Genomic DNA, 12,253 nt, shown 5'->3' on the forward strand with positions numbered 1-12,253 from the left:
TAGTTTCTCCTCACGGTCAGCACCAGCTGGCGGGCCACACTTTGAGCAGACCGCCACCAACACACATTTCTAGAATTCCAAACAGTGAACTGTGACCCCAGCTGAGGGAGAAACGTGAAGGCAGCTTACCTTGATTGCTGAGACAGTCCCTCAAACTTATTTGCAGTCTTACTAGATGATGATGGACCCACATCGTTACCTACGGGGAAAATCAGAGGTCAAGCTGCATCTTCAGACAGGGAAATGGAATAAGGGGACTTAGGACTTGGCGGACAGGCACCCCTCTGGTTCCAAACAGGAACTGGAAAGTCTGGAGCTAGAACAGTATGCATTTGTAACTTCACAACAAAACTAAGCACCAGTTTGGGCTCTCACAGTGTGGTTTTTGTTTTGTTTTTTTTCTATTCAAGGACTATGTTGAAAAGATGAGCAGCCCGCCCCCCGGCAAGGCCTGTAAGATCATAGGGCTTCGGGATGTCCCCTTGGCTCAGGATCTTGTCCTTAGCTTGGGCGCAGGGAAAGAAGAGTAAAACCTCAAATTCAGGAGACCAGCCCTGGGAGCCAGACTCAGAACACGCAACTCACAAACTGTGTGCGTGTGTGTGTGGACGCTATGCAGCAGGGTGGTGATAACTGGCCGTCCGCGGGCCAGGACGCTCAGTCACTCTTGTCATTATTCACTCAGACATTAGCACTTATGAAGCACCCACTAGGTGTAAGGCATGGGTGCAGAGCAGGGGGCACGAAAGCAAATCAAATGTCCCTGCTCTGCCGAGTTTCTGATCCGGCCTGGGCGATGCACGTGTACAAACTAGACTGCTCATGTGCAACGAGATGAACGGTGAACAGGGTGGGGTGCTATGACAAGGAAACGGTGTCAAAAACCTCACTGGTAAGAGGAGCAGGAAAGGTCCTCTTTGGGGGACGGGCCACCTGAACAGTGAAGCACTTTCTAATGGGGGGGCAGCAAAACCACATATGTGCTCTTTGTCTGGGAGAATGCAGAAAGACTGGTGAGAATAACTCTCGTGTGACCCATCCCACGGTGGGAGGAGCACAGAGCCCCAAGCTGCCAGGCGCCCAGGAGGAATCCCTGGACCCTGCAGGGGCACAGCTGTCTGTGGGGCTCTAGCTCATGTCCTTGCCCGCCCTTCCAAAGACTGCTGTGCAAAGGCCAGGTGTGCCCCTTCCTCCCCTGCCTAGACACGCACAGGCTCCCCAAAGGGCCGCAGGGAAGGGGCTGGCTGACGAGAATCAGAAACAGGAGGGCAGGTGCAGAGGACAGGACTGGCCAAAGCATTGAGCTCTGAGCCCTACGTGGTATGCGTGCTCCATGGTGCTTACGGCTGCCCAAGCGCTTCTCCTCATAGCAGGAAGAGCTGGTGTCATCATCCTCATTTTAAAGATGAAGAAACAGGTTAAGTGTACCGGTGGTTGCAGGTCACATGGCTACCTGATCTACCCGGAAGACCTGGCCGCGGGTCTACAAGGTTGTCACTACCCGTCCTGATGCCCCGATGGTAACATCAATAATAGTGACCACCATTCACTGAGCATTTACTAGGAGTGAGGTACAGGGTAAGTACATCACTGGAATTAGGTCCATGACATATGTAATACAATTACCCTCCATGCTGTGTATGAAGAAACACACAAAGTGGTACAGCTAAGCCCAAGGTCAAGTAGCTGGTAGGAGTGAGAGCTGGGATACAGAGCCGAGCAGCCCGCCTCCAGGATCTGTACTAACCAGCCCTCTATCACTGCTCGTCCCACCAAACCTCCTGCATAGGGAGAGGCTGGCGGAGGGCTAAGATGGGGCCTCCTGGATAGAACTTTCTGTAACTCTAGGACACGGCTGCAGGAAGAAACTAGCTAAACTGGTGTTACCAGGGCTGATGATTTTCAGTATAGCTTTACTTTAATAAGACACTCCTTCCAACCATCGGTACATTTTCACGAGCCATCACTGGTACTGAAGGACTCCTTGGACAGCCTCCCAGGGAATCCTTCAAGCTGTGAATGCCGTCCAGGGTAGGCATTTCTTTTCAGCACAGTGTTTATTGTGAGTCTTTAGGACTGACTCTCACATCTTACATCTGAGACTTCAATGAGCCGTAACAATCAAAGTGTCAAAGAAAGTTCTATGTTAGGGTAAACCACTGCATCTGTTAATTTCCTTACCAGGTAGAAAACATTCCAAAGCAGTGATTCTTAACCCTCTTACGTGTGGGATGGACTATGAGGCCGTTTGGGCTGCACAGGGCCCCTCGCTCTGCTTGTGGCCACCCCACTCTGCTGTCACACAGACGAGCCATCGCACCAGGATCTGCGGCCTGACACTGCAGCCCAAATGTCCGTGTCCTCCCTTAACCCTGCTCTCTGGCCACTCGAGGTGGCTCTCCATCTACAAAGACACTGTGTTTCTCTGCCTCCCTACCTTAGGCCCTCTGTCCCTTCTCTCTGCAACACGAAACCTGTCCCACTCGTGGTATACCGCTGTGCAACCTGCAAAGTCTCTCCCCAAAATCAACTTCTGGGAAATCTTCCCCAGCTGGACTTGACCACTCCCTCCTTCCTGTTAGCCTACAACCATTCATCATAGAGCAGTGGCTAAGGGTGCAGATTTCGGAGCCAGACAAGCCTGGTTTTGAACTCCAGCCCTACCATCGCCCTGTGGGTATGAGTCTGGACTACATTGCTTTTTCTACTAAGCCTCAGTCCCCTCATCTATAAAATGGGAACAAAACAGTATCTTCTCCACCAGATGGGTATGAGCATCACGAAAGATCAATGGAGTGCAGAGCACAATGCTGGGCCACAGGGAGCAGGACACAAATGGAAATTATTACTCACAGTCCTCGGAGGGAATGTAACAGAAATGATGATGATTTACTCACTGAGTGAGCCTCTCCAAGGCAAGGGCTGTGCCCTGGTCATTTTGTAAGCTCACTTGCTAGCCCAGTCTCTGGCACACAGCAGCCACTAGGTTCCTGAGGAATGAAGTCAGGGCCCACAGCACTGACTCATCTGCTTCTCTGCCCACAGCTTCCTTTCCCCCCACCTGGGGGAAGGCCTCTGTGGCTGGCAGATGGGAATCCCATCAATCTCATGGCTAGGCAAAGGCACGTGCCATGCCTGGAAAGGAAAGTGTGACTTAGAGACGTTTCTGAAAAAAGGGTAGCATTCAAGGGAGGAGTAAAAACATGGAAGCAGTTCAATCCCTTTTTCTCTCTTCTTGCAATTTGGAGCAGGGCTCTTGTGTACAAAAGATGTGTGTGAGACAGAGGCTGGGCCAGCAGGTGAAGAAGTTGTGGCCAAGACTCAGGGTCAGAAATGTCAGGCCAAGAGTGTGTGGAGAGAGAGGAGGACACTGACCCAGCAGTGAATGACACACAGGCTCCAGGAGTCTGCTGGAATAGTGGATAAATACATGAGCCTTGGAGTCTGAAGTGGATTCATACACCAGCTCTGAAGCGACTGGATGTGTGATTCTATACAAGCATTTGACTGCTCTGTGCTTCAATTTCCTCAATGATAAAATGCAGACATGACAGTCTCCATCGCACAGGACGGCTTGATGGCTGAATACAATGACGGGTGAACAACTGCACGGCACCTGGTACATGGAAAATACTCTACAAATGGTAGTAGCCGTTAATCATTTCTAGATAAGCATGCACAATGGGGGCGGGGAGCTGACGTGAAAATATATTGGGAAACCCAAGAAAAGGGAAGAAGGAGACATTTCCATCCAGAGGCTCTTTTACAAACCAACACTGTGGCACTGAGTGGATGTGTATGCCTTGGATCAGACGTTTCAAATGCTGAGTCTTTCACCTGAAGTTCTGGCCTCGGAACAGAAGTGAACCAATCTGTAGCACAGTTTTCATCTATTATTTGCTCCCAATAAAATATACCTTATACAATTTTAAATCCCAGTGACCAAAGATAAGGAATGTCAGCGATTGCCAGAGGTCATGTAGCCTGGGACTGGTAGAACCCAGTTCAGAACCTGGGCTTCCAGAATGTTCTTTTAGTGCATGTTACAGTTGCCCATGATGTGTGCTGTTGAGACTTCTCTGAATACCTGCCAAAGGATGGAGGTCCTGGGGTGAGATGCTCTTAGGTATTAATTTTACAAGACTTTCAAGTGTGAGAACAGGGTTAATCTTATGGCTACCACAAACTGGATAATTAGCTGTATTTTTTCTTTGCTCCTGCCTGTAAGAACCTCAGTGTCAAGTCTGTGGTCTATTTCCAGCCATTGTATGTGATTTTACATTACACATTTTGTGAAGAGATCACACTCCTGGACTTTTACTTTGTTACCTTTATTCTCCCTTTGCCCTCATTTCTTAATTAATTTTACTTAAATTGTGTTAAAATATGTGTTGGCCTATTATAAAAGTAGGTTATAAACAAATTATGTATTTCCAAAAGAGGTGAGGTTTAATGACATGGCACTTGAAAAATCAAAGTCCCCATACAACCCAGATCTGCCCATAAGCCTATCTGTTTTCTCATCAAAAGCCTGCATTAGCAGTCTCCTGAGACAGATGGCTGAATTCATCATAAGAGCAGGACTTCAGTAATGGGATGCCTGGGTTATTTCGGGTGCCGTGGACACTGGTGCTGGCAGGGAGAGAGCCTGGAGTGGCCTTCCCTGCACACCAGGGCTCCATGCTGCAGATGGACGAGGAGGCACAGCCAGGCGGAGGGTACCTTCCTACCCAGCTACCTTCTCCCATCTTTGTTTTGTGGGCAAAGAAACAACTGCGGACATGGGGAGTGGCCAAGGAATCATGAGCCCTCATGTGCAGAACACCTCGGAGCACGGGGAGGGGGAGGAGTGCAGGCTCTCTCAGCCACACAGGCTGGTGATGGATTCTGGCTCCCCAAGTACCAGCTGTGAGAACGTGGGCAGGTGACTTCAGTTTCCTGTGTCTCAGTGTCCTGAAAGCCAAGGTCCCAGCATTTCCTATTTTGCGGAACTGTGGTTAAGAGTTAGATTAAGTACCCAGGCACCTGGCTGGCTTAGTCGGGGGAACGTGCAGCTCTTGATCTCGGGGGTTGTGAGTTTGAGCCCCACATTGGGTGTAGAGATTACTTAAATAAAACTGAAAAAAAAATTAGATAAGTACTACTACCTGAGCCCCATTTTATAGCTGGAGAAACAGGTATGGAACAATTAAAAAATAATCACTGAAGCCACTGGGCTACCAAGTGGTAAGGATGGATCAGAATCCGGGTATGGCACAGGGTCCACACTGGAGCACGGTGCTGAGACAGAAACAGCACATGCCCTTGTAAGGAGCTCTGAATGCCCTGGGAAAGAGGTGCACACAGAACCACCGTGGTAACCCCGTGCCAGAGGGGCCAGACTGGGAGTGGGATGGTGGCTAGGCTAGGAAGGCCCCTTGAACAGGTCCCTGGAGTGCAGATCTTGAAGGATGATGAAGCATTAACACAAATGAGTAGAATATTCCAGGCTGAGGCATATAAGGAGCAAAGGCCCACATCTTAGAGGAAAGAATGTGGTTTGGGAACCCGGCATATCTGTGTGGCAGGCATGTTGTGGGGAGAGCCAAGAGGCTGTGCCTGTCGCATCCCCTCATGCTGGTACCCACTCCCTGGGCCCAGATCCTAACTATGGGTCCACAGAGGGAAGCTGTAGGTATCATAAATGTTGCCGAGGAGACAGATCCCGCGTGTGTTTTATCAGTAGTCTGGATCCCGCTCCCAGCTTCTGGAACACCACGTCAGCGGGAGAGAGGTAGGGAGAGACCAGGCCTTTAAGTATATCTCACACAGGTGCGCACATACCAACTTAGAAAGAATGGCCCTGACAGTCTCAGAATTACTATTCAGGGTTGTCTGTGAGTGATACCAAGTCTGTGGCATGCAGAATTGTCACTATACCACAAACAGATTCTGGTTTTTGTCCCTCACGGCTGGTGATAGGTAGGAGGCTCTCGGTGGGGAGAGCTGCCAGCAGATGGCTTGGGACCCATGTCTTCGAAAGGCTCCCTGTTGGTGGCATGAACTCTCGCAGAGTGGTGCCTTTGTTTCTTAATGAAAAATGCCCCTTGCCCACAAAAACAAAAAATAAAACAAAGACCAGCAGCTACTAGTCCTACTGCTGAGTGATGGGAATGAAATCTAAGAAAGTGATTCCTAAGCCAGAAAACAGAAATTTTGTAAAATGACTTGTGGACCGACTGAGCCTATAGGGCAAATACAGGCACTATCCACTTGACACAGAAATAAAAATCGATTAACAACAGGATCAACGTTTAGTGAAACTGGGAAAAGAAGGTGAGCTTATGATTTGTGCTATGAAGATCTGCACGGGTGTGACCTTCAGTGGGATGTTATTTGGGTTTGGAAAGTCCTCTTGGATGAAATCTGGGGACACCTGAAGGGCCGGGATAGCAACCGCAGACATGTCAAGGACACACGTAACATGCCGGTGTGTGTGTGTGTGCTGGTACCCCCACTGCTCTTCCCTGGTAAGACTGCCCTCCACAAATGTCTCATCCTCTGCATAGCCTCCCCAGTAGTCTTGACACCATTTCTCAGCATTTCCACAGCACTCTGTTAACATGTCAGTCCTAACGGGCAAGAACACTTGCTCACTGGCTTGCCTGTCTCCCTTACGAGGTCGTGGGCTCCCTGAGCAGATGAGTTGAGAAGGCCCACACGACAGCACAGACAATGCAGAATGAATGGCCAACCACACAGACACGTTTGCACGCACACTGTGGCACTGGGGCACTGCGGCCGGATGACAGACGTGTGTGAACCTGTATACGGGTGAGTATGGCTTTTTCCCAAAACTCCAAAGATTCACAACACCTAAGTACAGGCTTTTGAAGAGGCCCTGTAATGCAATCAGCTGAATTACCTATCAGTTACGATCAGAAACCCAAGGAAAAAGAAGCCACAGTGAAACTCATGGGCAGAAGGAGGTGACGCATGCGAACGAGCGTGCTCCTCCCGTGAAGCTTCTCCTTCTCTCCATGCCTGTCAGGGGCCCGACCTCGCTGGGCACTGGGGAGACTCCTGGTTCTTGACTTACATTGCTGGTGGGCTAGCGAGGAGTTCTGGGGAACTAAAAAGGTAGGAAAGGTGGAAATCGTGTGCCTTGTGGATATAAATCTGTCTGCAGTCAATGTCGCTAACTGACTCTGTGCACATTTACTCATCGTCAAGTGATTACAGAGGACCTACTAACATGCGGGCTCGATGCTAGGCCCTGCAAACACAAAAGAGAAGACAGAGTCCCTGCTCTGGTGGAGCTTACATTCTAGAGAGACCAAGAAGCCAAACACAGAGTACTAATCCACGGTGATAAGGTGCTCTGAAGGAAAGGGGGGGTGCTCCTTTAGAGAGGGGGTCGGGAGACAAACGTTGAAGCTGAGAAGGACGGCGCAGGACACAGCTGCAGGGAGTGGAGCAGCCTCAGGAGGGAGAGCCCGGTGTGCCTGAGCAGTGAAGAGGCTGTGCGGCATGAGCAGAGGGCGGGTGCTGGAAGGTCAGCCCCTCCACCCTGCAGGGCCCCCTAGGTCCTGGGCCAAGGGACTGGCGTTCACCCTGATGCACACCAGGAAAGCTTTAAAGGCAAGAAGTGACTGTGTCTGATTTATATGTTGAGAAAACCTTTTGATTTATATTCTGGCTGTTGTGAGAATGGATGACTTTGCTTTTCTGAGTCTCTGTTTCCTCATCTGTAAATGAGGCTGACGATACCCACTGCACAGAGCTGCTACTGTAAGTGAAAGAGATTTACGAGCACAGTATCTGGTGCACAGGAAACGCTCAGCACTTGAGTACTGCTCTGGTCTTTCAATGATCCTAAATATCTTCCAAGATTTTGCTTGGCCTTGAGTACAATCACACCCGTGTGTATCCAAGCCCTCAACCGGCGTGTGTGCAGTCTGGCCCGTTCGCTGAATATGCTAAGTGTCCACTGCCCACTCTGCCCCATGCGCGGCAGCGCTGGCCCTGACTTTTAGGATGACTTACCCCAAGGAACTGCGCCTTTGTTTGGGGGCCCGTGAGGTAGTGGGCTGGGAGGGTCGGATAGGGTTCTCTTGTGTCCGGGTGGTGGGGGAGGAGGCCTCTTCTTGGACAGGGTGGAGCTGCCACTAGAGGTCTGGGTGCTTAGAGGGAGTGTTGAAGGTGGGCCAGTTGGACCTAGAAAGGAATCGAATGGGGCAGGAAGGTTAATCCCAGTCTCACAGACAGAACAGCCAGTATGCAGTTACTTCCACACACCCAATGTGGTATGGTACACAGCAAAGCGCAAAGCTGGGTATGGCCAATTCCATCAACAGGCGGTTTTATCCACAAACAGGGGTTTCAAAATTGCTGGTGAAATTCTAAAAAAAATAATCACAAGAAAAGAAAGGGAGGTGTGTGCTTTTAAGGAAATGCCAATCCCATGGAATGCGAGTGGGTTTAGATCCTCATTTAGGCACCAAGGGAAAAATAAAACATACATTTTAAATGAGTAACTTGGTGGGACCATCACAAAATCTACTGAGGAAGAAGGCACACAGCACTGCCAACAAAATCAATGGAGAAAGAACAGAGTATAGGCTAATCCTTCAGGGGGCCACAGGGTAAGACATGGAAATGTTCACAGAAGAGGATTTTTCTGTCCACTACAACTTTTTCCTTTAGTCAGTAATCTTTGCCTGAAGTTTAGTGTGTGTTTTTTTTTTTTTAATAACTTTTATCTAGAATGAAGGATCCAATGTAAAGAATTACTTGGAAAAAAGAGAAATTCAAAAACTCTTTTTTCCTTCAATTCTGAGTTGTTCTAGAAATCATAAACCACCTATTGGAAGCCTGAATAAGTTACATAGATTAGGCATTGATTTCTATAGATTTAAAAAAAAGACTCTACTTTCTCCAGAGGTAAAGACAGGATGGCAGTAATGATTAATATTCCACACACACACACACACACACACAAAACCACTACTGCAAAACCTGACTTTTTTGACCTAATGTTTTTTAGAAAAATGGAGTTTGTTTTCAAGATTGGTTATGGGATTAGTATTATGGTATTAGTTTTGTTTATTCAAAGTGACATTGAAGTGGCTGGTGGGTGCCACGCACTGTATGCTGGGCACCGTGGCAACCATCTCTTTATGGAGCATTCCCAGGTACACGGTGTAACTATGTTCATGGACAACTGTTTCTACAAGCAGTTAACGAAAAAAGAAAAAGAAAAAGGAAAGAAACCAAAAATAACTAAGAACACCGCCACACCAAATTTTTAACACAGGATAGTAGATACCTGGTGGTCCAGAAAGGCTCCAAAAGAGCTTTTTATATTCTGTGTATTAAAAGAAAAGCTTAATTACTGCTGGCTTCCTTCCTTGGTAAAATAAGCCTTATATTTCGCATTACCGACTCCTGGGCAGCACCAGCACTGACTTAACCTCAGTGATTCTCAGAGACAGTCTCGTCCTGGAAGTCAATACTGACAGTCTCAGTAAGATCATCATCTGTTTTTGGATACAATGGACTGAGCTCTACAGGTTACCCTCTCTGTCCTACTGACGTGATACCTGATAGAAGCCTTACTGTTACTCCAAGTCAGCACCTGGTTATTGGTACCAGCCCTGCAGTTTCAGAAGTGATTTCATAACAATAAGGCCACTGTTACTATAGCCTTGCAATTGTGTAATGATTTGTACTTTTCAAAATGTGTTCGTGGGGTGCCTGGGTGGCTCAGTCCGTTGAGCATCTACCTCGTGGCTTGGGCTCAGGTTGTGATCTCGGGGTTGTGAGATAGAGCCCTGCACTGGGCTCTGCGCTCAGCACGGGGGTCTGCTGTAGATTATCCCTCCGCCCTCTGCTCTTCCCCCTGCTCACGCACGCACGCGCGCTCTAAAATAAATGAATAAAATCTTAAAAAAAAACACAAGGTGTTCATATAAACTATTCTCCTTGATTTTTCATTATTGCCCCCTTCTGCAGTCAGGAAAGCAGGAGTTTGGAGTGTGTAAGGTTTCACTGCCAAGGGGTGTGGAGCCGACAGTGCAGGTCTCTGGGACTGGCACGGGCTCGCCTGTCTCACGCTGCCGTTCCTGAAAGCCAGGACTGGGCTCTGTGCGTTGGGCACAGGGGGAAAACAACACTGACAACAACAGCCAATGCTCAGTATTAGGAAGTGTACTTTTCTCTTGGAAGTACATGGAGAACAGAGACTAGACAATGATGCAATTCTCCAGCACTTTCATCTTTATCGCCACCTAGGGATCTTCTGAGGCAGTGCATCTAGAAGTCATTGCATCTGTTCCAAATCCTGCCTGGAAACAAAAATTGCCAAAGACAAGGAGGCACTAACTGGGCTGTGCCTCTGAGCAAAGTTGAATGTGTACCTGATTTCAGGCATGATTCAACCACAGAGTCGTCCTGTAATCACAAACCGAGCAAAATTCAGCCTCCCGAGCTAGGATTTCAGAAATGAAGGGATCAGTGTTCTGTGCAGGATTATATCCCTTTGTTTTACTTTCTTTACCTGTAATCAGATACTGATTGTTGTTTCCCTGTTTACTGCCTGTCTCCCCCACCAGACTATAATTCTACCAGGGCCAGGATTTTTTTTCTGGTCTGGTGTAGAGTAAGCTGTGTTTAGTAATACAGTATTGGATAAACGGATGAATGAACTGTTACGTCTAGCTTTTTAAGACAGAAGGGATTCAGTGAGGGTGACCAACCGAACACTAGAAATAGGGGGAAATAGCAGGGACATGTTAAGTTTGAAAAGAAATATTCAATACTGTAATTTCATAGCCAGAAAACACATACACAGACCCACCTACTGTTTTGTAATAGCAGCCACAGAAAGGGAGGTATAAAACTTGGCTGGTAGGGCGTGAATTAAAAAAAGGCTGAAAAACACTATACGAAGTCCCGGAAAAGCAGACTCAAACTTTCTTAAGATTTAAAGATCTCAGGGGCGCCTGGGTGGCTCAGTTGGTTAAGTGTCTGCCTTCGGCTCGGGTCATGATCCCAGGGTCCTGGGATCGAGCCTTATGTCAGGCTCCCTGCTCAGTGGGGTCTGTTTCTTCCTCTGCCGCTCGCCCTGCTTGTGCTCTGTCACATACAAGCTTAACAACAAAAAAAGATTTAAAGATCTCAGAAGACTTTTAAAATTAGTAACTAGTCTCAACCACTAAAGGGGATGTTTTATGCAAAATAATCTAAGTCCTGGCTTAGGAAGGAAGCAATTCTGACAGGAAAGAAAGCTAAAACAAAACAAAATAGAACACAAAAACGGGTGGGAGGCAAGGTTAACAGGGTGGGGAGGGTTGGAGGTGACCTGGACGGCCTGTGAAGGCCTGTGGGAATAAGAGAAAACGCCCCACTCTTCATTTGCCACTAATACTATTATGTCCAATTATCTTCTTTCTTTTTTCTTAAAAATATGGCTCTAAAAAGCTTCCAGAGCTGCTATAAATAACTCCGAGGGAATGACATTATTACAAGGTCTTCTCAGAGGAGACAGTGAGCCTCAGCTCTTCCTAAGATGGTGTGCCTCGTTCCACAGTCCCATGAGCCCCCCGGGCACTCTGTCTGGGTGTTCTGCTGTGTCTTCAGCTCCAGAGATGCCCAGTGGACTCCTGGGGGCTGCCCTGCCATGAGCACCTCCGTGTCATCAGTTCGGGAAGGCCTTAACTGAGGTCTATACCTCAGACGTGTGCCCAGCATGTGACCAGGGCTCAGGAAGCTCACATGTGAGGTCACTGTCCATCTCGAAGCCGCTATGCTCACTCGGGGCCGTTTGCAAAGCCCTCGTTCTATATCTCTGGGCCCAACCACTGGGACTCACAAAAGGCTGTGGCTATTTCCTGAGACCTGCCCAGGAACGACTGTTTCCTCTGTTCACTAAAGCCCCCTCATGGGAAAATAATATATTCACAGACTACAGAGGTGGTTTAAATGAAACCTCATCAGATAGGACTCAATCGTCAACAACAAGGAAATGAATCTACTTAGCCTGGAAAACCTGTCCTTCTGAAAAGCCATGCATGTACACTGAAATACATATTTTTAAAAAAATCCATTCCTAAAATCACCATCAGCATGCTTCATAAATCTCCCTCTACATCCCTAAATTCGGTAGCGCTACCATGCGCCTGACCTAACACCAAGGAGAGGTTTAGACACATGATTGAGAACTCCCCTTGTAAGGCAGCATTGCCGTCACGATCATCTACTTGTAGGCTGGTGA

General features: G+C 48.1%; 1 protein-coding gene across 3 annotated transcripts in view; it reads right to left on the minus strand.

Moving 5' to 3' along the window:
- Positions 1 to 12,253, minus strand: part of ASAP1 (ArfGAP with SH3 domain, ankyrin repeat and PH domain 1) — a 339,203-nt gene that overhangs the window by 13,019 nt on the left and 313,931 nt on the right. For 2 of the 3 annotated variants that reach the window (XM_040625648.1, XM_008689378.2), the window contains exons 25-26: positions 8,026 to 8,196; positions 130 to 199 (exon numbers count right to left, since the gene is read on the minus strand). In XM_040625648.1, coding sequence (XP_040481582.1) covers positions 130 to 199; positions 8,026 to 8,196 — 241 coding nt within the window. The remainder of the gene's footprint in view (positions 1 to 129; positions 200 to 8,025; positions 8,197 to 12,253) is intronic. The other variant, XM_008689380.2, reaches the window with a different exon arrangement.

Source organism: Ursus maritimus, unplaced genomic scaffold (genome assembly GCF_017311325.1).
Source record: "Ursus maritimus isolate PB19 unplaced genomic scaffold, ASM1731132v1 scaffold_9, whole genome shotgun sequence".
NCBI lineage: Eukaryota > Metazoa > Chordata > Mammalia > Carnivora > Ursidae > Ursus > Ursus maritimus.